At 49.7% G+C, this 27,934-nt stretch overlaps 1 protein-coding gene across 3 annotated transcripts in view; it reads right to left on the bottom strand.

The window, feature by feature from the left end:
* The window catches only part of SLC25A22 (solute carrier family 25 member 22), a 52,849-nt gene that overhangs the window by 5,259 nt on the left and 19,656 nt on the right, over positions 1-27,934 (bottom strand). For all 3 annotated transcript variants that reach the window (XM_074884665.1, XM_074884668.1, XM_074884667.1), the window contains exons 2-6: positions 24,812-24,927; positions 20,555-20,680; positions 16,768-16,823; positions 11,398-11,488; positions 1,386-1,504 (exon numbers count right to left, since the gene is read on the bottom strand). In XM_074884665.1, coding sequence (XP_074740766.1) covers positions 1,386-1,504; positions 11,398-11,488; positions 16,768-16,823; positions 20,555-20,680; positions 24,812-24,831 — 412 coding nt within the window. In that variant the 5' untranslated portion in view covers positions 24,832-24,927. The remainder of the gene's footprint in view (positions 1-1,385; positions 1,505-11,397; positions 11,489-16,767; positions 16,824-20,554; positions 20,681-24,811; positions 24,928-27,934) is intronic.

Below are 27,934 nucleotides of genomic sequence, written 5' to 3'. Positions count from 1 at the left end.
AGCAGCCTGTCACACACAACCTCCACAGTGCGGAGAAAAGGAGCTGCCGTGGGCAGGCAGCTGACAGTACGTAGCTTCCAGCTACGCCCCCGAGCCCCCGGTAGAACAAACTAACGATACTCATAAACAAGAGAGGTTCAACACTTCTGTTCTTTGCTTCCTTCCCCTGAAAGCAATCATTAACCTGGGGAGCTCCTCAGCCACACTTATAATTTTCTCCCAGCCTTTCCAAACTGCTGCATTTCTGCTCTTTGGCCAGAAGATGGAGAGCACATCAACCTGTAGGCAACCCTTTGGCTGCCACCAGCACACCACAGGTCTCGCCACAGAGAACAGGCTGTTTACAGCAGTGAAAACCTCTTCTGAACCCTCAAACCATGGATTAATTCCTTCAAACATTTTTAAATAATACGCACAAAGAGGATAAGGTCTGCATTAAAACCAGCAAAGACAGAAAAGAAAAAGGAAATCCGTGATTATTCAAGAATGCCAAGTCAAAAGAGAGATTAAAGGACAAATTGGCCCATTTTCCAGGAAGAGCCATAAACGTGGTATCTAAGTGTCATGCAGAGCTCCTGGGGAACGAGGCCATACCCCGGGCTGATCTCTGGAAGAGATTAAGGCAATAGCAAACAGCCTTTTCCCCCAGAGTCCCCATGCCAGTCTCCAGTCTCCCTTCTCACCAGGAATACCCCACGGTGTTTCAGCCAAAAGGCTCACACTCCCTCCTGCCTCTGCCTGCCAGCTCCTGCCCACAGCCCCAAGAGCCTGATCCCAAACCTCTTCCAAATCCAGTGCGCTGGGAAAATTTTATTTACTGTCTCAGCAGAGACAGCTGCTGCTTTTGTCAGGAGGAAGAAAGAGAGTGAGAGGGGAGACAAGTCATTTGGAAAGGATGCATCCCTTGGGAAGCTGTTAGGGAGGTGCTACAGAGGGGCAGAAGAGAGAGAACAGACATCAGAAAACATGGAGATGGAGGAAGCACCACAGGAAAAGCACTGGAGGATGCTAATCCCTTCCTGGGTGCACAGTAACTAACAAGTTTTAATCACTCACAAGCTAACCACCCAGTCATCTCTCCTGTCTGTCTCCATTCACCAGCAGCATTTGCTGTTTCACTTGCCAAGCCTACTGCTTTGAGCAAAAAAACCCATCACCCTTTGTAACTGCAAGGGCCTCTGCAAAGCCAGGTGAGCAAAGGGTGGGTGGAAATGAGCTGGGAAGAGGAGAAACTTCTGCTACAGCCTGAGATACCTCTGCCTTGGGAGAGCAGGGAGAAGGAAAAGGGTTTTCTCTGCTCATTCCCTCCCTCGCTGCCTCGACAGCCCACTCCCAGTCCCTTCCCACCTGCTGGCTCAGCGCACAGGGAAGGGAAGCCCACGTACCAATTCGCCCTGCATCCTGCAGCTGGATTTTGAGCATCTCCATGGGAGTGGTGACAATCACCTGGCAGGTACCCGCACCGCAGCCAGCCAGCATCTCCCTCAGCAGCGTCAGCTTTTTCCTGCCCGAAGAAAAGAGAGAAAAAAAGTCATTCAGAGGAGGTGACCTGTCTGGGGCAGCTGAGTGCAGGGGTTCGGGGCACCCCTCTGACCCTGGGGGTTACAGGAGAGGCAGCCTGGGGGATGACAGAACCTGCTAGGCTTGACAGTTCAGCGTAGCCCAGGCCTAACATCTCTGCCAGCATCACCTGAACTGGAGGAAGAGACCCACTTTGGCCCCAGAAACAGAACATTCAGAAAATGCCACAAGCCCAGGCAGAACAGCCCCAGACAGGAGCACACGACTCTCTCCATCCCCAGACAGAGCTGCAGTTCTCTTCCAGCCTGGCGTGGCCCCCAGTCAGGGCACAGCCTTCAGAAAGGGTACTGCTTCAGAGGGCAGTGGAGGACCCAAGCATTAACGGGGATATAAGCAGCTTTCCTTTTGCCAGTATAGTCCTTTAAACACCATCAACATCCCCACAAACAAACAAACAGAGACCACAGGGAAAGCAAAGTGGGAAAATATTCCAGTTGCAGCTTTGGAGTTCAACAAAAGCAAAACAAACAGTGAATATGAGAATCAGGAAGGCAGTTCCCCTGAGATTAGGAGTTTCTTCACCTCACCAGCCTTTCCAAACCTGAAAAAGTAGCCTGAACACTAAACTGGTCCTGCCTGCGGGACAAGGGATGGGGTAGACCCCCAGCACTGCAGCTCTGCGCATCCTCTGCACTAGAGAGCAGGGATTACCAGCGACGTGTTCCTGCCTAACAAAATGCAGTGTTACATAACTCCCTCCATCCCGAAGCCACAAAACAGCCCAGCTAAGACTAATAAGAGGAACTCATGATGCAAATGCTCAGAAAGCCTCAAATTTCAGAAACTGATGAGTTTTCACCCTGTAAAAAAATCTCACCGCTTGGCACCGGAAAACACTGACTTGATTAAAAAAAGAAGTGCCTCTGATCTGCTCTCTTTCTAAAAGGGAAAAAAAAAATGAATATATAAAATCACACAGCCAGAGGGAAACAGATTCCTCTTTCCCGTTTTAAATGCAAGTACTATTTTTACTTGCCCCAGCCCTGCTCCTGCAGCAATACCTCATCTTAACCTACTCAAGGCGAGTCTCCACACTATGACAAAAGCAGTCACACAATAATATGCCCTATTCCCTTGCAAAACCAAGCCACACTCCCTTACCGGGGGTTTCGTATGCACACACACAGCACAGCTGTGGCACTGTGGGCCGCCAAAGAAGTTTCGATGCCAACCCTATAGGAAAGGGAGGGGAGATGCACCGTAATCCTGCTGGCCCACCACATCAGCTGGGCTGATTTCTCCACCTCCCGTCTTCTCCAGGGACGATATCAGAGCAGGGGATTAGAGGCACAGAGCCACAGCAGAGATTACCAGCGACTAAATATAGAGCTCTCCTGTGAGGCTGAAGGGAGGAACATTTCACGGTCTCCCCTTTCCAAATTCCCCTATAGATGAGAAGCTGCAAAGAACAATCCCTCCCACGGAGTTACGCACACGGGTGTCGAAGCGTGCGCAGCAAGATTCCTGGAGGCATGCAGGGATCAGGGGGTGCCAACCCAGAGGTCCCTCCTGGCACTGACACCTAGAGGTGCCCAACCTGTGCCTCTCGGGCAGCCTGAAGCACAGCACCAGTCTCTGCGCTGCTTGCTGCAGCCAGCAGCCAGGCTGCACAGCCCCCGGCTCTCCCCAGGAGGAAGCAAACCACCTGCCAGTCCCCCTCTACAGCACAGCAGAGCATCCCCCACTTCAGCAAGAGCCCTGGAGCATCCTTGGAGTCCATGTCTCCTGGCTTTCACCCAGGGCAACCGCTTTGATACCCCGTTCAAAAGATCAGGAAGATGTGCCCTGCGTGTTCATCTGTGGACCATTATTCCAGCCAACAAAAGCCAATTGAACTCCATAGAGCTCTGCCAGTATGACCCAACAAAGGGTTTACGTGCACAGGTGTATTTTAGAGCTGTCAAACAGGTACATCAAAAGCATCTAGAACAAGGGCTTTCAGCTTTCGGTTTGTATATCCTGGGAACTGGGGGGCAGTCCAAGAAAAAAAGTAGCCAAAGATAAGCAAATCTTTTGTCAGGAGGTTTAAAATTTGCCATACAGGGCTCAAACTTCCTTTGCAGAAGCCTCACCAGTCTGCACATAAAAGGAGTTGGAAAATGGCTCATCTCTAGATGACAAAGGGGTTTAAATATTTAAGGCACCACAGGCCTTATCCCCAGTGGTTTAAAATCCAGCACATCTCAACTAACTTCAAAAGCTGCAACACCAGCAAGGATCCATCTTTTATCACAGCAAGAGGGTGTTAAATATAACATATAAACAATAGCCCCAAATTCTGCACTGGCAGAAACCAGTCATTTCACTTTTTCAACTGACATGCAATTAATTAGTGACAAATCAACAATGTCAAACAGGAAAGGGAGAAGATTCATGCTCCATCTAAATTAGAGTTTCAAACTAGAGCTGAAAAATTAGAAAGTAAAAAAGCAGGAAAAGCCCTCCATAAACCGCTAGTTCAAGAGCAACGCATCAGTCCAAAGTCAGGATCTCAGAAAGCACTGGTATATTGATGTCACATGGGAGCAGAGTAGGATTTTTTTCAAGTTTCTGAAAAATCTTGACTGCGTAGGAGTTGACTGTGCTTGGGCAGGGAACCAAAGACAGGAAGTCTTTGACCTAAAGGAACATCCATACAAAGCTGTATCTCCTGTGCTAGGTTCGTGTGTGGTGGGGTTTTTGGTAGCAGGGGAGGGGGCTACAGCAGTGGCCCCTGTAAGAAGCTTCTCGAAGCTCCCCCAGCTCCAAGTCAGACTCTCCTCTGGCCAAGGCCGAGGCAATTAGTGATGGTGGCTGCGTCTCTGCGACAACGTATTTAAGAAGGGGAACCTGAGAGGGGGTTGGGGACTTTGAGGATGAGTTACAAGAAGGACACCTAAGTGAACACAGAGGTCAGTGGAAGGAAGGAGGAGGAAGTGGGAGGAGGTGCATCGGAGCACAGAGCCCCCCATATCCCGTGGTGAGATGGCAGGGGCACCCCCCTGACACCCACGGAGGTCACCAGGGGAGCAGAGACTCGCCTGCGGGGGACCCCTGGGACTCTGTGGGGAGAAGCAGCCCCCGTGGTTGTAGTTTGGCACTGGGAGGACTGCAACACGTGGGGGTGACCCACGCCGGAGCATCTCAGGAAGAATGTACCCCATGGGGAGGAGTCACGAAGGAGAGAGTTTGTGGGGGACTGTCTCCTCTGAGAGGGACACACATGGAGCAGGGGGAGAATACAGAGGAGTGCTGCCCCCTCCCTTGCAGGAAGAAGCAGCAGACTGACTGCACCCCCCATCCCCTGTGCCACTGGGGGAGGAGGTAGAGATATTGGGAACAAAACTGAGCCCTGGAAGAAGGGAGGGGTGGGGGGAGGTGTTTTTAAGATGTGGTAACGCTTCTCACTGTCCCATTCTGACTGTTAAGTGTCATTATCGTTAGTGTTTTGAATTAAAGTGACATCCTTTTTCTTCCTCTAACGAGACTGTCTTTTGTCTGTGACTGTTAAGTGGGTGAGTGACCCCTCCCTGCCCTTACCTCCATTCCTGAGCCTTTGGATTCATTTTTCTCCTTCCCAGCACTGAGGGGGAAGGGGTGAGTGAACGGCTGTGTGGTGCTCAGTTGCCCTCTGGGCTCAAACCATGACAGTTTCTATTTGTTACCCAAGAGGCTACTGTCCCCAGCTTGGACATCACCTTCCTCACTCATAAACTCTGCCTCTGGTCTGTCAACCCAACTGATTGTAGAAAGCTCCCCAAGAGCTTCAAACCAAAAGAGCCAGTTGCTTTCAAACAATTTAAACAGTGGATCTTTGATATGGATGAGGGGACCAACACACAGGGTTTGTCCTTCAAAGGGAGGGCAACCTGTCTGCCACAGCCACACCCAAACTGCCAGTCAGTCCCTTTAACTCAACCCCTGATCTTCCAAGAGGGAACAAGCAGCTATTGCAACCACACTTCAGAAAAGCTGGAGCTATGATGCTGGGAAATGTAAAAGCAAGAAAGTTCCCATTACAAGCTCCCTCTCACTTCTAGTGCCAGCTCAAAAATGCCTCAGACAAGCAAAACAAAGCACTGGTATGGGACAGATCCACCTCAAAGCGACGCCACTAGATTAAATGTTCTCTGGCAGACGTTACTCCAGGTATGGTACAACCTACCTCTGGCTGCAGGAGCTGTGTTGCGTGTTTGGACTAAGTCAAGAGGAAGGTGACTCTGTGCCTGCACCCATTACATCAGGTTTGCCCTGGCAGGAGATCCCAAGTGTTTTGTTCCAATATGAATGTCTGTGAAAGTGCACAATGAACAAGGCAACACATCTGGGCATGTTGAACACGGACACAACCTGTGTTTTGTCCCAAAACATGTGCTTGGAATGGAGACAAGTGCAATGCTCCTCTCATGGGTGTATTCTGTGGCTAAACAGCCCGTCTCTAGCCCTCTCTAGATTAACAGTTGAAAGTGCATTTACTTTCTCCTGACCTTTGATGTCTACAGTTTCAAACCACTGTAATTCCCTGAGCCTGTGTGCTAAATAAAAGACCTCCCCCCCCACCTGCCCTACAACAGCTATCCGTGAATAGGCACAGTGAGATTATCAGCTCTTAACTGCTCTTCCTCTAGGGGAAGGGCTAGATTTCCGCACCTACAAGTCCCAGTGGGTTGGATGAGGGTTATCTGCATTAATGACGTGTCTGGACATCCAGTGGATAACTACAGGAGAGGCTGCCTTGGCCCAGCCTGGAGAAAGACCAAAGCTGTGTGCAAGGTGACACAGCAGCTCAGTACCAGGACTAGCAGCAGCATCCCTCCTTCCTGAATCAAGAGCCTAACTTTACAGCTTGTCTATGAGCATTCTGCAGCTCAAGGATCAGCCAGGCTACTCAACGGCTACTTAAACAGATGCCACAGAAGAGATGGTCTGAGTATTTTAGAAGAGCCTGAAAGAGGAGCAGATGAAGGAAGGAGCCCTGGGGAGACATATCAGCTAGGAAGGCAATGGAGAACAAGCTCCAGTCTCCCCATCTGCATGGGAGAGAAGGAAGAGTGCCTTGCTTGTCTCAGGATTACACGTAGCTATTTCTCTTCTCTGAGCAAAGCTACAAGGCAGGGGGAAGCAGAAAGGAAGAACATTTGCTGGCATCAGCAAAACAACAATTAACGCAAACGTGTTGGTCTTCCCAGGAATCTGAGCTGCTAAGTCAGCAGATTGCCAGCCTTTGCTCCAGAACAGCAAACAAAATGAAGGTCAAGATTAAAGAGGACAGGAGGTGTAAGGGAATAACACACCTTGAAGAGCAGCAAGAAATTCATCCAGGGACACCAGAGAGTTTTTATGAGCAAGAAATGAGACACTTTTTACCACAGCCAAGGCAGAGTATTTAATCAAGAACCTGAAAAACAAACAACAAAACCTGGCAAACACGTGCCAAACACAACAGCTGCCTGGCACTCAATGCTTTGGAGATAAACATGAAACCTTGTAGGACACTTTAAAGAGACTGGTTTTTATGAAGTGTTTAACACCCAGATTCAAAGAGAACTTAAAAAGTAGGCAATACTTACATCTATCAAAGAGGCCTCACACACTGAGCACCCAAAAATCAACAGTGTATTTTAAATGCATGCTGCTGTACTGCTGATTTAAATTGCTTAATTAGCTTCATGCCCAAGTGCTTCACACTTAAGTGCTTCACTTAGTCCTAGTGACTCCTCACATCCTCTGCTCTGGACAATGAAGCTGCTGCTATTTTAACAGCAGCTGTGAGATTATGGGTCTCTCAATACACCCAGCTTCAGAAAACCAGAGGGAAAAAAAAATAATCCCATCAGTTTCTGGCAGCCTGAAGGTTGGAAGTTTTCCCTCTCTCTCGTGTGCTGCCTTCCCCAGCCGTGTGGCCCAGCCAGCACAGAGTGCCACAGGAACAAGGACCTGCCTGAAGACTCTTCTGTGCGTCACCTCTTCGACTTCTCCTGGGAACTGCAGAGGCCCTCAGGCCAAAACAGGACAATGTTTCATCCTTATTGCCTTTCTCAAGCAGGGTCATAGGGTTTTCAGTATCTTGGTTTTCATCCTTTCCTCCATGGCATAGCAAGGGGGTTTCCAGCACTCACACAACTCACCCAGGCCTCCCTTGTTACTAAATGACCAGGACAGCTCAGTAGGAGTTTTGTTTCCTCATGAAACAAGAAGCTGTAGCAGTAGGCTGTCACAATGGTCTTGATGTCAAAACAGAAACAGACAAAGAAGCAGAAATCAAATCCCCTAGTCTGTGAGCACACATCCTTCCTGCACCAAAAGGAGAGGGAAAGCATCGTACTGGCAGGAGTGCCTGCAGGGAGAAGAGGGCTGCAGGGCCAGACATCTCCAGACTCAGGGAGATGGGTGCACCAACAAGGGCATGAGGTCCTGTGTGAGCTCCTGCTGCCCCAATACTCCACCTCCAGCAGCATCCAAGAGCACAGCCAGGGAAAAGGGAGTCTAGCACAAATTCGCAGTGATACATCCCCAAAATACTCTTCCAGCAATTTGCAGCCAGGAGCTTCCTACACTACAGGTGGTGTTTTCAGTCTGGCCTTTCAAAAACAGGCTTTATGCCACTTTTTTTCCTAGCAGTTTAAAAGCAAGTTCATTTCAACACTAAGTTTTTCAAAGGATAAAAAAAAAATTAACGCACACAAAAAGCTGTTGTGTAACTTGAGGCTATTTTGGGTTGTGCTGGATTTGCCACACTGTCTCTGGTCCACACATGTTTCTTCCACTTGCACGTGGAGGACACACTCAGCATATTTTAATCAGCAAATACTGATAGAACGTGAACATTTTATCAGACAACACATTTCATGCAACACATTTCAAGCAAGAGAAGTGCTAGAAGCTTAGCAACAAAGGCATTCAATGTCAAAAAGGTCTAGAAGACTTTTGCAGCTCTGAGTCAGAAAAGCACCAGAGCATCCTTTGGGATGCTGGTCTAAGAGCACAGTGTTCTATGACTGTATAGCAGACAGTCTGGCTTTTGCAAAAAGGATTTTGGTGGAGCTGAATCTTGGTGGTTCACCATGAAAAAACAGCCCCCAGCCCTACACTGAGCCTAACTCCCTCAGCTGCACTTTACACCATGTAACACCTTGACTGCTGCAATTACATATCCAGAAATGAAACCACATTGACATGTCAGGCAGCTTGAATCTTCACCTTTCTAACCCTAGGCTGTTTTGTTTATACCTAGGCTTTGACTGGAGTTGTGAAATAGGTGGCCCAGCCTTGCAATGTACTAGCAGGTATGTACCCTGTTTTGCCCTGGGTAGGAGAGGCATTTGGATTCCAGCACTGCTAATCCTGCCCTGTCTTACAAAGACAACTGGGGAGGAGGGGACAGACATATCTCAAGGGAGAAACCTGCAGACTGCAAACAGCTTGGAAAGAGGGAGCAAGAACAAGGCAAACCCTTGTGAGACACACAGCTTCGTGACTCAATGAAACATCCCCTTGCCATCTCTCCTATTTGCCACATGTGCTAGACATGGGAAAAGCTCCTGCGAACTGCCAAAGGCAAGGTAGCGTGCAAGGACTGCAGCGTGGGCAGGCACAAACCCCCCCCGGCAGGTTACAGACCCCATCCCCAGGCTGGGATCTCCCTAGCGTGGAGGAAAAGGATTCCACGATAGCAGCTGCCTGCAGTTTCTAAGGGTCCTTATCCTTCCTGGGAATGTCCTGGCCTTTTCCATCACCCCCCACTCCCATGCACTAAGCAAGGTCACAGCATGCACCAGACCTTCCAGCCAGATCCCAGGTTCATAGCCTATACCAGCCACAGCCAACCTGCAAGGCATCTTCTTTCCCATCACATCTTGGAGTGACATTTCTAGTTAGAAACACCTTAAACCATCTATCACAGCACTATCAAGGCTCTGTCTCTCTGTCCAGCTCACACTGGCTATTGTCACGAGCAGAGCTTACCAGATATCATTCATCCAAGCCCCTCATGATGGTTGGATGTGACGAGTGACCCTGACTCCACATGCTGCCTAGCTCTTGTCTGTCACAAGGAGTTAAAAATGCTTCAGGTCAAGACACAAAGGCTCCTCACTACCTGAGTGGTATTACGCTCCTGCTCCAGGTCACTGTAGTGATGTTCCCATCAGTGCATATGTTTTAGGAGAAGAGGGTGTCTTACTCTTGGCAAAACTCTCAAGCTCCTTTATTCTGAACCAGGCACTGCACATCATCCACCTCATGTGTGGGTCAGCCAGGAGCCCAGAAATCAAACTGGCAGAGGTCTGGGTGAAGACCTCAGCTGCTCGTGGAAGCTGCTGCATCCCACTTACCCAAACACCTGCTCGAAGCCTGCCGCAGCACGGAGAGGCAGATGCACACATTTGTCCCGTGAGGAATTCTTTACCTCTCACGGTGCAGGACATCTACTGACAGGCACGTCATGTTCTAATGGCTGAAACATCACAGCAGTGATTGCTCTCACAGAACACCAAATATGTCGCAATGCTGGTCTGATCTCTTCCACAGGCCAGTCTCTCCGTGGTGGTACAAGGCATGGCAGCTTGGCATCCTTTCATCTTCCCCGTACAACCTACTGAGCTCCCACTTCATAGGTGGTGGCAAAGAGCTAGCTGTGCTCCTGTCTGCTGCAGTACCCCAGGGCCTGCCGTGGTGTCTGCTGCAGGGATCAGACCCACCGCTTGGTAGAAGCGAGGAGCAACGAGGACATCATTACCTCCCACTGTCTGAGCAGAGCACAGAAGAGAGACACTATTTGCAGAGACCAAAAATCACAAACAGCTGCAAGCCGATGAGTCACACAGACGTATGGTAGCTGCTACTTTAAAACACTCCAGAACAAAAATATGAGGTACATGAAAAAAAATAGATCCTCAACCTGTGTCAGTCCACAATCTCCACTGAAGTTGCTGAGCCACTGATCTGCAGCAGTCAAGACTGACATGGTACGTTATGGGAAGTTGTTAAACCAAGTAATCACGGCAGAGCTTTGCATTTTCAGTGAGGCACCACCCCATCACTGCTGGTGGGAAGAGTCAGGGTTATATCCCAAGCAGGCTATTTTCTACCTACTGTCACTGAGGACTGGAGACAGTGACCTTCACTGGCTGTCTCTGGAGAAAGGTCTTGAGGGAGACACAAGTGTTCCCCCAGTTGCAAGAGAAACATCTTTAAACATTCAGGGTCCAGCCCCTCTCAGTGGCTCAGCTAGCATCTTTCACTCACATTTAATTCACATGAACCAACCCCCACTTGCAAGCTAAATAGACAATTTTATTCCTTCAGCATTTATTTGCAGGTCAGCTACTGGACAACATTGCAAGTACTCCCTGTCAATTCAGACTCACCACCTCTCTAAAACTATTTTCAGGCTACAAAAGGACAAGAGGGATGCTAAGTTTGGGGTCTACAGAAGTTGACTTGCCATCTGTTCAAGCTAGAAAGACCATAACAGTATCCAATAGGATGCTGAGGGCAAGCGTCCTCCCAGCAGCTGTTTGAGCGCAGTGATCAGTGCCATTGGTTCCTCTCAAGTATTTTGCCTACAAATTCTGGATCTGCTAACCTTGGCTTAGATTTAGGACTATTTTTAGAAACTTGAATAAAGAGCAGTCATCCAGTGGAACGCTTTTCACCTCCCATTATAGACATTACATCCTTAGCCCAAATGTAATCACCGGCTGAGCCATTCAAGGTCAACTCATATTTCAGTCATCACATCACCCCATTCTACCTTTGCCCTGATGTCTCACCAGACTTGTCCCAAGGGCTGGTGTCTTTTAAGTTGAACACAAAAGGTCTGCACCTCCTACTCACCCGTCTTTGGAGAGGTGATGCCGGAAGAAGTCATTGGCTGCCAGTTTGATAGCCTTTTCTGGTGTCACTAGAGTCAGGTTCACTGCAGCCCCTGGGCAAGGAAAAGAGGAAAAGGCCATTGGAGAATGAGAATAAAGGAACCGTTAACTGGGTCTTTCAGGAACGTGTTGTAACTCCTGCTCAAAACCAAGGACTGACAAAGAATAGCTCCCAAGGCACCAAAGGGGTTTAGAAACATGGAACACCACTGGAAATTAATAGGATTTCTGCCTCCCAACACATTGGGCTTTGAATACATCCCCTGATGTGTTTCTACTCCATTTCCAACAGGTTTTTGCAATTTCTTTAGCTTCACTACTACCTCCCACCATACATACATGCATCCTCTTCTCTCATCCAAGGATGCATTCCTATGAATCCAGAAGGATGCAGATCAGACCTTCAAGAAAGGAGTACAAGTTGGATTAATAGCCAATCCCAACCCCTTCGCAAATATTCTGTGATGCTAAGAAGCAAAAGCCCCCTGCCCCTCGTTCTTGTTAGCATCCCTGCCCCACCATGACCAAAAGCAGAGCAGCTTGCTTACCGGCAGCCCAGAAAAGGCAGAGCCACTGAAGGACCTGGAGGCTGGCTGAAGCCAACTGGCTCATCCACACACAAGTCAGCCAGCCCTAGACCAACCCCTGGAGTTCAGTGGCTTCCCTTGTATATCACCACTGGGTGTCACCCTCAGAACAGCCACCGTTGAAGCGGCTTTTTGTCCCCCACAAGCCGCAGGGTGCAGAGCACCACCGTGGCAAGGCTTGCTGGGAGACCTGGGGTGTAAACAAGCCTTGGCTCCCCCCCCACCCGCTGGAGTGCCCCTTTGTCAGGAGCAACAAACAGCAAATCCCCGCATTGTGCCTGCCACAATGAACAGGCTGGGGGCCATGGACACCGGCTTTAGTGCAGCACAGTGGCTGCGAGGCAGCTTTCAAGCTGCCCTGGGGGAAATGGGATGAGGGGAGGGCCAGTCCCTTCTGAGCATACTGGATTTTGCAGCATTAGATTAATGCTGCAGAATATTCTCCTCCCTTTAAATCTTATGGCTCAAAAAGTCCTCCAGTGGATGACTGAATGCTCCCCCTGCCTGCCCTGAAGCATACTGAGCTCCAAGTCCTCCAGAGGAGCTTGCTAATGGCCTATGAACACCTTTGCAAGGACAAACACAAATACTAGGGTATAGCTTTTGCATTTACACTTGCTGTAGAGATTTAAACAACTTGTCCCAAAGCTCCATTTTCAGAAGAGAAGCAGAGAAGCCTGCACACCCACTAGGCTCCAAACCTGGCGGGGTTTTCACGAGGTTTGAACACAAGTTGACAGGAGCTATCAGAGCTCAAAACACCTAAAGAAAGGCAACTCAATCCTCTGTTCCTCAGGATGGACTTCCCTCCCTCCAAAAATTATTAAAGAACTCCCTAAATTAGATATGGAAAGACCGAGATTTAGGGGGACTTTCCTCAGATTACAAAGCAAAATCACAACTGGGACTTCTGGGACCAATACAACTGAGACCAGAACATGGGAATCCTTGGCTCCACATCCTCTGCTCAGAGGACACATCTCCATGACATGGAAAACGGCATCAGGAAAACAGACAGGCTTGCTGGGCATGGCTGGGCAGCCCAACACATCTTCCCCCACTTCAGACTGCTGTGTTCAGATTCTGAAGAAAACACAGAGTAATGCTGCCCCACAGCAAGCTAAGCCAATGCATTCATTCCACACTGGCTGTGACATCCAACAAATGCCATCATCTCCTGCAGGAGCCAGATAGCAGAGCAGCCCTCCCACACTCCTGGGTTTTTGTGAAGATTTAAGTGTACCAGTGACCGTGCTACTTCAGTTTGATGTGCTCCCTACAAACCATGTCCCCCTGCCTTGACTCTTGCATGTGACGAGAAGCCACACAGAGATGATCTTCATGCTCTACCTCCACTTTTTAATACCAGTCATATTAGGATTTACAATGCAAATCCACACAGCCTGATTTTTAAGTGGAAGTGGTTACCCATGAAGCATTTCCTTGAATGCCAAGTTGAGGACAACTTCAACGCCGCTCCTAATGGCTACAGAGTAAAATGCCTGTACATTACTGACACGCAGCATAAATAACCACTTCCTTGGAAAAACAAAGAGAGAAAGAAAAAAGAATAAACCCACTAGTCTAACACCAGTGCAAAGGGTTCACTGAAAGAAAGAAAACAAACTCCAAACCATCAAACAAGAAAGATAAGGAAGAAGTATGCTTCCACATGCTGACTTCCTCCAGGAACCGAGAGGCTTTCACAGCAATTTCTCCTTCAATTGCAAATAAAGTAGAGGGTAAAAACACACAATAGAGATGAACCTGGGTTTTTTCCTCCATCTTTGATATTTTCAGTAAAGCTGCTTAGCAGAGAAGGGATAATCCCTGTCCTCAATAATCCATAGCAGTTTCAATTCACTGGAGGAGGAGAAACTAGATACTTCAGCTGCTGGTTGGACTTTCTACCTTTTCACAAAATCTCATAGCTCTTCAATTCCAGCTATGCCAATGACTCTATGTCCCTAATGAAAGCTAACCTTGGCCTGTAGGCAACACTGCATGTACCAGAAGCAATGGCAGACAAACAGAATGCAAAAATTGCAATCATTAAAAAATACAAAATATTTTGAAAAGAAGTACAGAAGCACTACAAAGAACAAAATCAAGTAGAGGCAAAACCAGCTGTTTGCCAACTGAACTTGTAAGCATCCTCTTCTCACTGAGCCTTTATATACCACCAGCAACCTACATAACGGGAGGATTGAGTCATCCCCAGTGCGACACTGGTGCATGTGGGAGGTATTATTAGCAGAGGCCAGGGAAGGCTGCCACACTACTCTAGCTGAACTGCAGCTTCCCTCCAAACATCATCAACAGCAAAGGGCACTTCCCCAGCCTGATCCAGGCCTTTGGCTCCCGCCAGCTAGGCTAAATGGATTGAGATTGCCTTATACATCACACAATTCACTGTGGGCTACTCATACGGAGCAAGGACTGTCTGCCCACAGGCACCCCTTAAAGCATCCTACGAGCTCAAGCACTGAGGAGCTCTGATTTACACGTGAAGACAAATCACACAGGGGGGATGGCTGCGCCCAGGCAGACCCTTTCTGCCCTCCGACAGAGGCCGAGTGCCCTGGAAGGGACTCCTCCATGGGGCACAGCAGCTGCCACTTTAGCACATTAACATATAATTCTCCCAACTTCAGCTTAAAGGCTGAAAATAAGAGCTTGTGAGTCATACAGCAACTTCTGCTGGAGAACTGGGACAGATGGAGGGAGCAGGAACCAATCCCACCATCTGATTTCCATCTTCCCCTGTCTGCAAGGCTGAGTCGTCTCTTTACCTTCTTCCCAGAAAAGTACTCACATTCTTCACAAATCTTGGATGCATTTTACCTGCCCATCCTCTCCCCAGGAGGGAGGGAAGGGCTGCTAATGTCAGCTCACAGAACTGTGGCACAGAGACCAGGACTGCTGGACTTGGAGGACTCACCTTTGCATCCTGGCCATGCTCAAATATCTATGAATTTCTGGAAGGAGCTGGAGCTATTCACAAGAGCCCTCTCCAAACTCACCTCCCCATTTAATAGTCAGAGGTGACAGGTAAATTCAAGCCATAATCAGCTCCCTGAATAGATGGGGTACAGAGTTAGTGGGACATGGACCAAGCTGACCAGACTCATTAGGGCTGGGAAAAGCAAGAGCTATGCAAAACCCTCTGCACCCTTTGAGATTTCTGCTTGAGAGTGAAAAGTGGCCTGGAGATGCACATCCCCTCCACCACCCTACACCTTAGAGGACTGAACTGTCTCTCTCAAAAGCCCTGATGTGTCCTACAGTCTCCCCTGTAAGTTTCTAGAACACCTTCTTCCTTCTGCTCCCCAGCAAGCAGGCTGTAAATATGCAGTGGCAGGCTAAGTTAATGCAGGCTCTGTTCCTGGCTAGGAACACAGAAGCAGCCAGCTTCTGGGAAAAATCAAGGGGGAACGCGTCACTGCTAGCACTGAAGATGGAGCTTGCCAGGGTCCCTCGGGGTTATTTGTCTTGTTGCCTGCTCCCAGGAAAGCCGGCGCAAAACAGCCAATCCATCCCCAGCATCAGCCCCACTCCCCCGAAACGCCCACCGGTAAGTTGGGCAAGAGCTGCTGCCTCAGCAGGCAGTGCCTGCTCCCAGGCCGGCTGGCCGCAGCGCCTGCCTTTCCTCAGGAGCTAGGGAAGAAGTGGCAAGAGACCCTACTGCTGCCAACAGCAAGGTGCCAGCATCTCCAGACTCCCACTCGAAAAAAAAAAACAAAAAAAAAAACAAACCACCAAGGACTCACTTAATCAGAGCAGTACTTTAATCAGGCTTTATCAGTGAATGAGCGCCACAAAGAATGCTATCTGAACGCCTCAGAGATAAAAACTGCCTATTCAGGCAGTTGAATACCAGTATATAATATGAACCGGAGTTCAGTGTTGGCTAAGCCAGCTGGACTGTGCTGAAAGCAAAGAAGGTATTCCACATTTTCCTCTGCTATGAGTAAAGTCAGAATTTGGCCTGCTGTTCCTCTCTCCTCAAAACCTTTAAAATCTTTCAAGGATTTTGTGTTTAAATTAGAAAAGGTATAAGGTTAACTGAGGAACTCACTGCTGCAACAGATAGCCTAAGCCAAGGAGCCAGGAGATTTCTAGCAGCTTAGCGCAGAACGACCAAACAGCTGAAGCTCTACCATGAGCCAAACTCTGATTTTCTTACCACCCCAAGGGAGTTTTTTCTGGTGGCAGGTTATTTTTTCAATTTATTTCTTTTTTTAATTGCAGCTTGTCTTAATACTTGAACAAAGCACTCAGGCATGCTTGAGACACAGCTGGAGATGAGCTACCAACTAGATGGGACAGCAAGCCTAACCACGTTAGGGGTTGGCTTTGACATAAATTCAATCATCAGCCACAAAGTAAGACGCTTCAAGAGGGTTGATACTACCCCCCTGACAAATCTTAGCATGCCCAAGCTGGGAAACACACTGTCCTGAAACAGCAGCTTCACTGAAACTGCTAGTAAAGATGGAACGTCAGTAAATGGTAAGGTTTAACACCAAAAGAGCCACGAGGTGGACTCAAGCCCTCAATGGTAGAGAGCTGAGCAGACACCTGGTGTGGAGGAGTTTATTTTCAGAAACAGCTGCATCTTTCAACATCTTAGGATATTGCTAGGTTATTGCTTTATAAGCCAGAGAATATGGCCTTTTCCTCCCACTTACACACCAGTGCTTCCAACGCAAAAGCTGCGCCGTGCCTGAGTCAGCTTTGCTTACCTCTGTACATGCCAAAGTAGCCTTCCGACCGAATTGTTTTAATGAGGCAGTCAGACCTGCAAACAAAACGGAGAGAGATAAACCACGGCAGCTCAAAGGTGGGCGAGAGCAGAGAAAAACAAAACAAATCTCTTGGAGTGGTTTGCATTTACAATCTGTCAGCAAAACCCTGAGAAGAGAACCGCGTCAGCCGCTGAATGTGCCATTGTTCAGGCCTGAGTCCAATTTCAGCCCCTAATTCACAGGGGCTTTGAAACCCCCGGCTCACCCCGCACGCGCTGTCTGCTTTCTAGAAACACAAAGGGGAAAAGTGTCACTGCGAGGGCTGTTTACCCAGGGTCCCCTGTGGCAAACATGCATGAGATGCTCTAACAAGCCGATCCCCATGCACATCCTTTTAAATCCAGCTCTGGAAGGGAAATAAGGGGGGGGCGCAAAACCCCCAACGCTGACTTGCTTGACTTACTCCATGAAATTCGACACAAGCCACACAAACACTAGATGACCCGAACGCTCAGTCAACTGTGACCTCTCACGCAGATTAAAGCACTTATTTTTAACACAATGGGCCCTACAGCAGGCAGCGAGCGCTCAGGCTCTCACCCTGGGGAGAGCGTGACAGGGTGCCGCAGAGGTCCGCTCCACAGGGAAAACTGTCACCTTCTTTGTTTTAATTACCTTTACTGCAAATGGGAAAACTGTGCAGAGCGCTGTAACAGCTCAAAGGCACAGTCACACACCTAACAAACCCAGAGGTGCGGTTCAGGAAGGCACCGCAGCTCCCCTGGCAGAGTTTCCCTCTCTGGACCACAGCGGCATGAAGCCCAGGCGCTGGCTGAAGGTTGCTCTGGGGTCTTTGGGAAGGGATAGATACTTGCTGTGGCCAGAGGGGAAGGGAGAGGTGCACGTGCACGTATGTATACATAATTAAGGAACAAAAAGCTCTTTTAAGTAGTAATAAGGGAAGCGTAGCTGATGAAAACAAGAAGAGATTTCTAAGAGATTTGGAAACACAAGGAGTAAACGTCATCTTCGCTCTGTAGTAATGTTGAGGTGGGAGAGAAGGGAATAGAGAGTTCCCTTGAGGGCGTTATGGCCCTACTCAGATCAAGGCTGTTCTAGGGTACCCCGCATTAATTGTGAAGAGCCCATCCTGCATTGCTGCCAGCTGCGGCAATGAGTTCCGCCCCTCCCCGCCCCCCGCCCCCTGCTGGACTCCCCACATCCTTTGGGACCTCATCTTTCACACACACCACCCCAGCTCCTGCACCCATCTCGCTCTTGGGATCACAGAATCACAGAATCTTGGAAAAGACCCTCAGGATCATCGAGTCCAACCATCAGCCCGACTCTGCAAAGTTCTCCCCTACACCACATCCCCCAACAGCTCATCCAAACGACCCTTAAACACACCCAGGGATGGTGACTCCACCCCCTCCCTGGGCAGCCTATTCCACTCTCTGACCACTCTTTCTGGGAAACATTTTTTCCTCATGTCCAGTCTGAACCTCCCCTGTTGCAGTTTAAAGCCGTTCCCTCTTGTTCTGTCACTAATCACCTGTGAGAAGAGACCAGCACCAACCTCTCTACAACGTCCTTTCAGGGAGCTGTAGAGAGTGATGAGGTCTCCCCTCAGCCTTCTCCTCCTCACACTGAACAGTCCCAGCTCCTTCAATCTCTCCTCACAGGATTCCTTCTCCAGGCCCTTCACCAGCTTCGTTGTCCTCCCCTACACTCGCTCCAGCACCTCGATATCAGCTCCCCCAACACATCTACAAGCCCCAGAAATCCCAGGCCACTTTTCTCCTATTCCACCACAAGAAGATCTTCCACCACAACACTGAAGGCAAGGCATTTTCCTCAAGCCAGTGCTGCTGCTTTGAACAACGTGGTGGAGAGGAGAACGGGAAGAGCTGCTCCCACCACGCTCACGCAGCCCCGCTGCCCCACCGTAAGGCTTGCACATCACTCCCAGCCCCTCGAGCTGCAGCAGAGCAAGATGGAGCCAAAACCATGCCCAGCTCCTTTCTCTCCCTGGAAAAAGGGAGCCAACAGCCAACTAACATTATATATAACATACTTGGGGCAGCGCAGTTCAAAAGCCTGGCTCTCTCCAGCCCTCAGGGCTGCTCCAAACAGTCTTCGGCTCTTTCAAGGGAAAAGCTCCCCCGATGCCAGAGGTCTCTCGAGCTGAGCAGAAGCAAGGCATGCTGTCCAAGACAGCCAAACTTTTAAATGAACTTGCTGCCTTCCTGGGTATTCAGCAGACACCTTTGAGATCTGGTATCGATGGGCATATAGTATTTCCTGAAAAATAAGCCCCTGTAACTGGGGAGCTCAGACAAGCCATCGCAAATCCCTAGCTAACGTAAGGGTGTCTCTGAAGAGATGCTCCATGCATGGTAACAGCATCCTCTTAGTGCCTTTCCCTTGTTCCTAGGTAGGACACAGGATGCCCTGATGTTATCTACAGGATGTGTCATCCCCATTACTTCCTTGTCCTTGCTGGCCCCTCGGCCCCCAAAAGACCCTTTGACTTATCCCCAGCAGCCCAAGCTCACTTCACTTTCCCTACAGCTGCTACCAATGCCCAAGGAACACCTCCAGCATTACTCATTCTCATCCAGGCTTTGTCACAGACTCTTAGGAGGAGCCAGCTCAAATATACAGGGTAAATCCTGTGCATTCCTTAACAGTGCCTCATCCCACAACTCCTGGCTACAGAGATCTGCACTCAACTGCCAGAGGTTAAAAGCCTCTCTCCTACTGAGCCCCCCTCCAGAGATGAGGTGTCCTGTCATGCACTCCCAAGGAGAGCCTACAAATCCTCCACCCTGCCTAAACTCCTGTCGCTGTCACAGTCAGGGGGAGAAGGGATCCTCAGGGAGGAGAAGCAATCCACAGCGGCAGCAGGACACAACAAAAAGGAGAGGCAAGGCAACACGGAGGCCGCATCCTGCCTGCACGCCTGGGCACACAAACGCGGGGAGCAGAGAGCGCTGTAACTGTCAAGGGAAGAGCCAGTCTGCTGTGGCATGCCAGAGCCCACAGCTTAAGCTCACACATAGTTACGTGTCATCAGATAGAGCAAGGAGGCCCGGAAACTAAAGCCATCAACGTGCAGAGCATTTCCTTCCTACTCCCCTTCTGCCTCACATTCTCTGGGCAGGAAAGAAGAAGAAAAGGCCTGACTCTGGTTCCTAGGATAAAGCATCTTGTGCTGAGTGTGGTGCACATTCCCACAGCAGATAGCCCTAAGCATCCCACACAAATCCCAGGTGGATTCATGCCTTCTTTTCCTACAGCCTGCAGCACTTCTTTTTTTTGGACATAGGACTGCTGTGGTAACTACAGCATGGTCAACCTGTGATCCCTCAAATACAGTGCTCTAGGCTGGGAATGGGTGACTGCTACCTCTTTAGACACAGCAAAGGAAGGACCTCCGATATGAGAGTCATGGAAACAGAAGAGAGGGAGAAATTCGCTCATGCACCTGACTGTGGCCCAGCAGAGAACCAAACAGGGCTCCTTGTGTTTTGGTCCTGAGCCCTGACAGCAGTGAGGGACCCAAACCGATGTGCCCCCTGCAGAGATCTCGCCTGCCGGGCTCAGCAGCCTGAACAGCTGCTTTATCTGCTCCAGCACAGCTTGGTTCAAGACTGTCCCCTGGCTTTCCTGGGCACAGCCCAGCTCCTAGAAATGCTGAACTCACCTGAAAGAGGTAACAAAGTGGGAGGACTCCCTGCCAGAAGCCCCGGGGGGTGCTGCCCGTGCGGGCGGTACTCACATGCTGGTGTACATCCGCTGGCCATTCTGCTGGTTCTGCAGGCGAGTTTTTGCCAGGTCAATGGGAAATACACAGGTGACCCCGATGAGCCCAGCTATCCCTCCATTGATCAGCTTGGCAGGTAAACTGTAAGGGGATGAGATGCAGAGAAACTGATGTCTTAGCACTGGGATAACGTCAGGGGAGGGAAAGAGGAAAGAATGGAGCTCTTTTGCACGACCAGAGTTAACACATCACTGCATGACAAGACTGTCCCCCCCAGCGTGAAGGGAGGTCTGCCTCATGGCAAAGCTTGGCCCTTGCTGGACATAGAAAGGAGGAGGAGAAAGCAGCATGTAGCATCAGGATGAACCACTGATGAGCGAAATGGGGCCAAACAGCTAAGCCACACGTCGCTAGGAGCAAGGGAAAACCCTGTCCCCCAGGACCCAAGGGTTTCCGTTCTCCCTAGAGGAGAAAAGACAGAGTGCTGGACCGTCTACCACGTGGAGAGGCTTCAGTTAGGGCCTGATGGCATCTGAGCCAGCAGGTTTACTGGCAAATGCTTCTCAGCACCGCAATCAGATACGCATCTAATGAGAGGTTCGTGACACGTCAGCTCCTACCGTCATGTGGGAATGAGCCCAGCAGAAGCGCCCAGCTGGCAGCCGAGGAGCAGACGGCTGCAGCTCCAGGAAACTGTTTCCAGACCCACTGCCTGGGGCGAGGGGAACACACACACACACACCCCAACAGGCCGGTGAAACCACCGGACTGGCAGCCTGCACAGCCGCAGATGCAGAGACGTGAGCTCATACCTCTCGGGGAAATCAAAACCTGGCTGGCTGCATGCGCTTCCAAGACGCGGGGTTTTTTCTGCTCGCCTGTTGTGTTCCCACAGGGAATTCTTGCAAGTGGTGCTGAGTGAAAGCCAGATCAACTAAACATGGGTTCCCAGCAAATTCAATTATAAAAAATGTCCAGCACTTATATGCTCGATAAACCACTACACACAGAGACAAAGGAAGGCTGTTTGAGTCGGCTCCCTCCAATAAAGTGCAGCATATGGCTCCCTGAACACAGGATGTGTCGGACATTAAACCAATGGCTGAGAGCAGTCCCAGATTGCACTGGCTGGGCCGGCGAGCTGAGCCCTCCCACGGGGGCAATGGGCACGCTGCCTTTCAGGACAGGGACGTGGCACTCTGGATGGGGGCACAGGCAGCATTTCCCACTGGAAGCAGCGGTGGCGAGGCTGGCCATGGCACAGTGGGGTGAAGCTCTGCAAACACGTTCCCCCCGCAGCGGCATTGTGGAGCACTCTGCATCGAGGGGCAATTGCAGAGAGGATTGATAAGCAGCCAGGCTGAAATAGCTGCCTCTCAGCTCCAAGCTGGAAGGAAAGGCAGGATATGGATACCCAGGGTTTCAGCTTGAGGTCTCCCTGGAGAAAGCAGACAAAAGAGGGGTGGAAAACAACAAAAGTCTGCCCACAAATGCTAAGCATGACCTTGGCACTCCAGGAAACTCCTTTCAGCCTCCACCTCTCCTGCAGCCAGAGCTCCTTCCTCTGCAACACACACACTGGCTGGCACAGCTGGAAGAAGAGGTGCCAAGGACAGGCAGAAAGACCTGAGCTCAGTCCATATCCCCAAACAAGACAGTGCTGACCAAGATTAAATCAAGCACAGCACATTAGGAAGGCAGGTTAAAATCAGTGCATGAGCTCAGCGCAGGGCCAGACTTCAAGATCTCACCAGCTCAAGACTCTCTTGCCTCAGGGATCTTTGCACCACAGTCTGAGAAGGGAACTGATTTGCCTGCAAACTCCTACGCTCAACTTGTTCTCAGGACACGGGAAAACTTCAAAGAGTAAGCGTCACATCATTGGTGCTCTCCTTATTTAACCCACAGTCACACTGAAAGAGGAAGTTAGAGACCAGATAAGAGTGTTCAGATGGAAGCACCACTGGGAAGGAAGATGTTTCAAGACAGGATCACATCAGCCTCCCCAAATTCAGCTCCAAAGTCACTGCTGCCAAGTCACGGACTGCAAGGCACAACCAGCGCCCCTTTCCAGCCTCAGCACTGTCATTACTTCTCTAAGTGTCCCTGAAACGCCCAGGGCAGGCAGACACTTGCCTCTCAACTGTTCCAACAGTGAAATCATCACAGGGTTTATATCAGGTGGGGTGAGACACAGACACGTGGAAAACATCTTGCCTGCTGGCACTGTAAGCGCAAAAGATTCCCCAATTTCAGCACAGACCCCAGCAATAAAGGGGAATTGTTTGACATGCCTGGACAAGCCAAAAATTTGGGCAACATGGGCTGCAGAGAGCCCCTCACTCTCTTTGTGGGTGAGAAACCCTTGCTCAACACCCCCATCACACCTGAATCCAACCATCCAGGTTCCCCCGTGTGCACCGTGGAGGGAGACTAGTGCAGATGGACTGTGCAGCAGTATCTGGTGAGATGTTGAGATCAAGTTCCACATGCAGTGCCGCAGGGACACAATGCCCTCGAGCTCCCCTTGCTGCAAACCTCTGCTGTGGATTTTAGTCTTTTGGTATCAATCTTGCTTGGCTGAGGGATGACAGATGCACGCTGCAAGGGAAAAGGGGTTCAGTAGATCCTCCAAGTTTAAACAGATCTCCCTGGCTTGGCTGCTTGTGACCGCTGCAGACTTGTGGTCACATAGATGGGAGAGATGAGCTAAGTGGGAGAGGTGAGGGATTCAGGGCACAGAGAATAACCTGAGACAGAGGGCACTGCACCCGAATCAACAGCTTTTTCTCTCGCAAGACTAAGCCAACCCACTTTTCACCTCGGTGCTCTCCGCTCTCTCGTGGGATGGGAATCCCCAGTGCCTGGTCTCTCTGTCCTATTTAGCTTCTGCAGGGCTACTGCCTCTCACTACCTAAGTGCACAGGGCTTAGTGAAACAGGGACAACACAGGCTAGCATACAAATAAAGCCATTTGCTCAGGTTAACGTGAGAAGGGATAGAAAGGCATCCCAGTTCTCCTAGTGCTTCTCTTCAGACCTTTTAACTAGTCCCTGTAGCCAGCAAGCTCCTGTTCACAATGCCAAGAGCACATCTGAGGGGCTGGGGGACATCTCGAAGGGCACGTCTTGCCTTCTTTCAAAATACCAAGCTTCAAATGGCCACAGACATCTGGTCCTTTTGCTCTGCCGAGGTTATCAGGGACATACACCCGTCAGGCTCCACGGAGGTGAATCTCAGTGTGCATGGGTGTAAGAGAAGAGTGCCAAGTGCTCTCCAAATTGGGTAACTGATGACGGGCAGATCTAGGCACATAAACACTCCACAATGCTGTCTCGTTATCAGCACAGCTCAGGGCTGTTTTCATTAGCAGAGGGCAGGCACGCAGGAAGATATCCTAATCATGGCAAACGCTAAGAAGGGGCAGCCCTCTTGCTGTAGCATTCAGGCATTGCCAAGTCCTGGCCTCCTGTCACCAGGTTTCATTCACCCGCTGACCCCTCCTGTCCTGAGCTGGTAACCTGGAAAAGTAGATGTTAGAAGAGGATCAAGACCCCACAGGAATCCCACAGCATTGTAGGAGTCGTTTATCTGGGGCAGCTTCACAAGCAGCAGAAAGTTAAACCCACGTGCAGTACTGTGCAGATCTATCCAACACAGCTCTTAGGAAGCTCAGGGTACAACTGTATCTTTCCAGAAAACGCATCCAGATTTATTTTCAGGGAGGACTCAAATCCAGCCTTTGCATATGCTAGGACCAACGCTCTTAAGTTCCTGCTGTGCACTTAAATGTCATTAATTATTGTTGGTACTTCATGTTCCTGCAATCACTCAAGCATTGACTGGCTTTAGAAGAAGAGCACAAGACTGCATCTGTGTGGACTTTCTAATGACAAGCACTGCATCCTCGGCTGGTCAAGGAGGTGGCTTTGCTGTCAGCAAGCTGAAGTCAGCAGGTCAAGCTGACCTTTGAAAGAGGAAGAAACCAAGTCATGCAGGGTAAAAAGCAGAGGGCAGAAAGAAAAAGGCAGCGAGAAAAAAGAACTGAAGAAAGCAGAAATGTGACAACATGGCAAAGACAGAAAACAAAAGAATGTTGTTAAAAAGTAGGTAAGAAAGGAGCAGATAAGGAATCGGAACTGTTTAAGGCCAAAAGAGATGATCAGGTGATTTCCTCCAACCTCTGTATCACAAAACAGATTAAGGTTTAAAATCTTTAACAGAAAAATCTAAAGCACAACCAACAACTCAAAAATTTTTTAGAAAAGCTACCTGATCTGTTTATCAGCCATTTAATTCAAACTTGATCTTGTTAAGAAATGAATCTGTTCCTTCAAATCCTTCCTTGATTTCTTTTTCAGTCACGTCTTTTTCACTTCAGTTTCTTCCTGGGAAAGGAGAGAAAGACACCAAGGAGACAAAGTTGAGATACTTACATTCTTCCTGAAGCTCAGGTCCTACTGGGCAGGCTGCAGGGTGAGGCCAGCTGAGGAACAAGTGACTTAAGGAAGCTCCTGGTCTCCTCAGAGGAGACTGAGCTCCAGAGGGAGCCGTATAAATGTGTGTGTATATAAATACATAAGCACATATGGAGGGAAGAGCTGCCAGAGCTGTCAGGCTCCAGCAGCACGTGAGGAAGGGCAGTAGCCAGGCAGTGCATGAGCTCTGCGCAGCAGCCAGGACAGCAGTACCCATCACAGCTCCCTCCAATTCCAGGGAGCATTTCACACAGCACCATGCGGACCTCCGGCCCGCTGCAGGTCCACCCAGCCACCCCAAGACAATCACGTGCCATTGCGAGACCCATTCAGCACTCCCCTCCAACACATACGTGCTGTTCTAAAGGACAGTCTTCAAAAACCTGCTCCTCCAGCGGTTACGTTCCTTCCTCTATTTCCCAGCCCAAACAGACAGCCTGTGCTCAGTCTTGTGCCAACACTGTCTTAAGTGGTATCTCTCCCTCCCCACGCCATTGATGTGACTTTGCCCTTTGGACCACTCCTTTCAGCTCAGCACAGCACTGAAGCTCCAAGTCTGCAGGAAACCATTCTCTCCAAGACTCCTAATTGCTACTGTTTAACAAGAGCTGGTAGAAGTGCCACACAAAGAAATCCGGATGCTGGAGAAAATTCCAGAAGCGGCCACAACCTTCAGCTTTCTGGAGGTGTCCTTGTCTCCTCCTCACCTCCAACCTGGGAATCAGGTGCCCCGTGCTTTCATCAGGCATCTCAGCAGCATTTGGCCACTCTCCTCTCTCTCCCCTTCCAGCTGCCACCTGGGTGGTGAGCCAGAAGCAGAGATATCTTTGCCCTTTGCCTCTGGAATGAAATTTGCCCTTTATTGCAGATTTCCTAAGCCACGCAGAATCTCACATCCAACAAGGTGGCTTTCAGGCTCACGCTTCTGCTCTGGAGATACAACCCGAGGGCCAGAGGCATTCCTGAGAATAAAAGGTCCCTGAAAGTGTAAAGAGCTGGTGATGGTGCAAACAGGCACTGGAGAGGGGTAAGGTTACACATAGTTCAGCACTGACCAGCTCCTCTCCCGGTTACAGCAAGTGCCGAGGACAGGGCAGCATGAAAGAATTTGCAGTTCCACGCTTGGGCAACACAAGACTAAAGCTGCTTTTTCTGGAGTCCCAAATTCAGCCAAAGCCATGAGAGACCAGCACATGGAAAGGGGCTCCTCTCCAAAACAATGCACACGAACCTCACTCACTACACTGTTACACCTTCCACCCCTTCCATGACCCCTCTTCAGACAGTTTACATGATCCCGACTAATCCGTGGAAGCAGACCTTAAAAATCTCCAGATCAGCTAAGTCTGCACTTTCTGAGTGAAAATCGCTTACACTTTTTGCTGCATGTAATTCCATAAGCATGTCCACATGAGTAATTTGGTTCAGGTTAATCTAATTCTCTATCATTTTAACCAGAATAAGACCAAAATATAAAAACATAGGGAGACCAGTTGCTGAAAGCCTGTAACCCTGGCATAAACAAGCCCTGAATCATTGAAACTCACTTAACACCTATACCCTCAACAGGATATTTGTGTTTATTGAAGCAGCAGCTCTGACAAAATACATTCACCGCGTGGTCCTGACACCCTGCTCCAAGCTCTGGCAAACTCCTGCCTCGTTGCCCCTGCTGCACCCTTCCCTGCGGAGGGGCACCCCGGAGGCCAGGCACCCCTCGTAAAGGGCAAGACAGGGGCTGACAGCGAGGCTCACGTTCACCACTGACAGGTAGCCAAAAGAGATGGACACACACATGTATCACAGGGCTGTTTCTTACCTGCTGACACAAGTAGGGTGATGGGTGTGGGAGACGCCACCGCACCGAGAGGAACCTGGGACAGCTGGGTTTAGCTCTCTCCTCCCTTTTTCCCTTCTGACTTTTGGATTCAGCTCTCCACCTGCCCAGTAACTGCAGAGCCCGACCCAGCTGGAAAACTGCTGCTGCTTCCCACCAGGGAACAGATGCTCCTGCTGCAGCTGCACAGCAGGAAAGGGTAAAAATAATCTTCCTGGGTTTAAAACCGGGCAAAGTTACAGGTTTCCTTGGTACTGGCTGTACGGCCAGCAAATGCCAGGACTAGTATCATCTCCCCTAACAAAAGCTATCCAACTCGCGGACGAGCGAGGGGAAGCGAACGATGTGATGATTTTACAGCATACACCAGCACTTGATAACTGTTTATACAGCACCTGGCACAGCAGAGGCCTGAATGTCCATGGCTAGGGGATTTTAATGCATTAAAGGATTTTAATGCACTGAAGTGGAAAGCTTATTTGAGCTTTGTTTGTTTAAACAGAGCTCCAGCAAACGACCATTTGCAAAACAAACCCAAAGTCACTGCAAACTATCTGAGCACTTTGGTGTCATCTACAGAACTCCGAGTCCCTTAAAAGATGGTGAATGATGAAGCCTCCAGCGCCCTGGCCAGGGAGCTCCTGGGGAGAGCTGGACCACAGTCCCTCCCAGGCCAGGAAAACAGCTGCTGCAGTCTGAGGGGAGGAAAAACACAGGCTGGGAGGAGAATGCAGGTAATTTTCAGGATATTTAAAAAACAAATCCAAAACAACATTACACATTTAACCTAGAAAGTAAAGAGATTAAGTAAAGACCTAAGTATATCTCCCCAGGAACACGGTGCCCTCGGGAGCCAAAAAAGGCAAACAAAAGCAGGCAAGCAAAGCTTTTGCAGCCAAGCAGGGGGGTAGCTCCAGGGCTTCTTACAGGAGCAGGGTCAGGGAGCAGTGCCTGCATCTTCTCAGGAAGCCTCCCGTCAGCACCTGCATTGGGGCAGCAGACAAGCCAGCAGCACCAAAAGGGTACTGATGCCTCAGGAAAGTCTTTGTACAGCTAAACTTCACAACCAGGCAGTCAACG

This window comes from Strix uralensis, chromosome 15, assembly GCF_047716275.1.
Source record: "Strix uralensis isolate ZFMK-TIS-50842 chromosome 15, bStrUra1, whole genome shotgun sequence".
Classification (NCBI taxonomy): domain Eukaryota; kingdom Metazoa; phylum Chordata; class Aves; order Strigiformes; family Strigidae; genus Strix; species Strix uralensis.
This window is presented reverse-complemented; position numbering and strand designations above follow the sequence as displayed.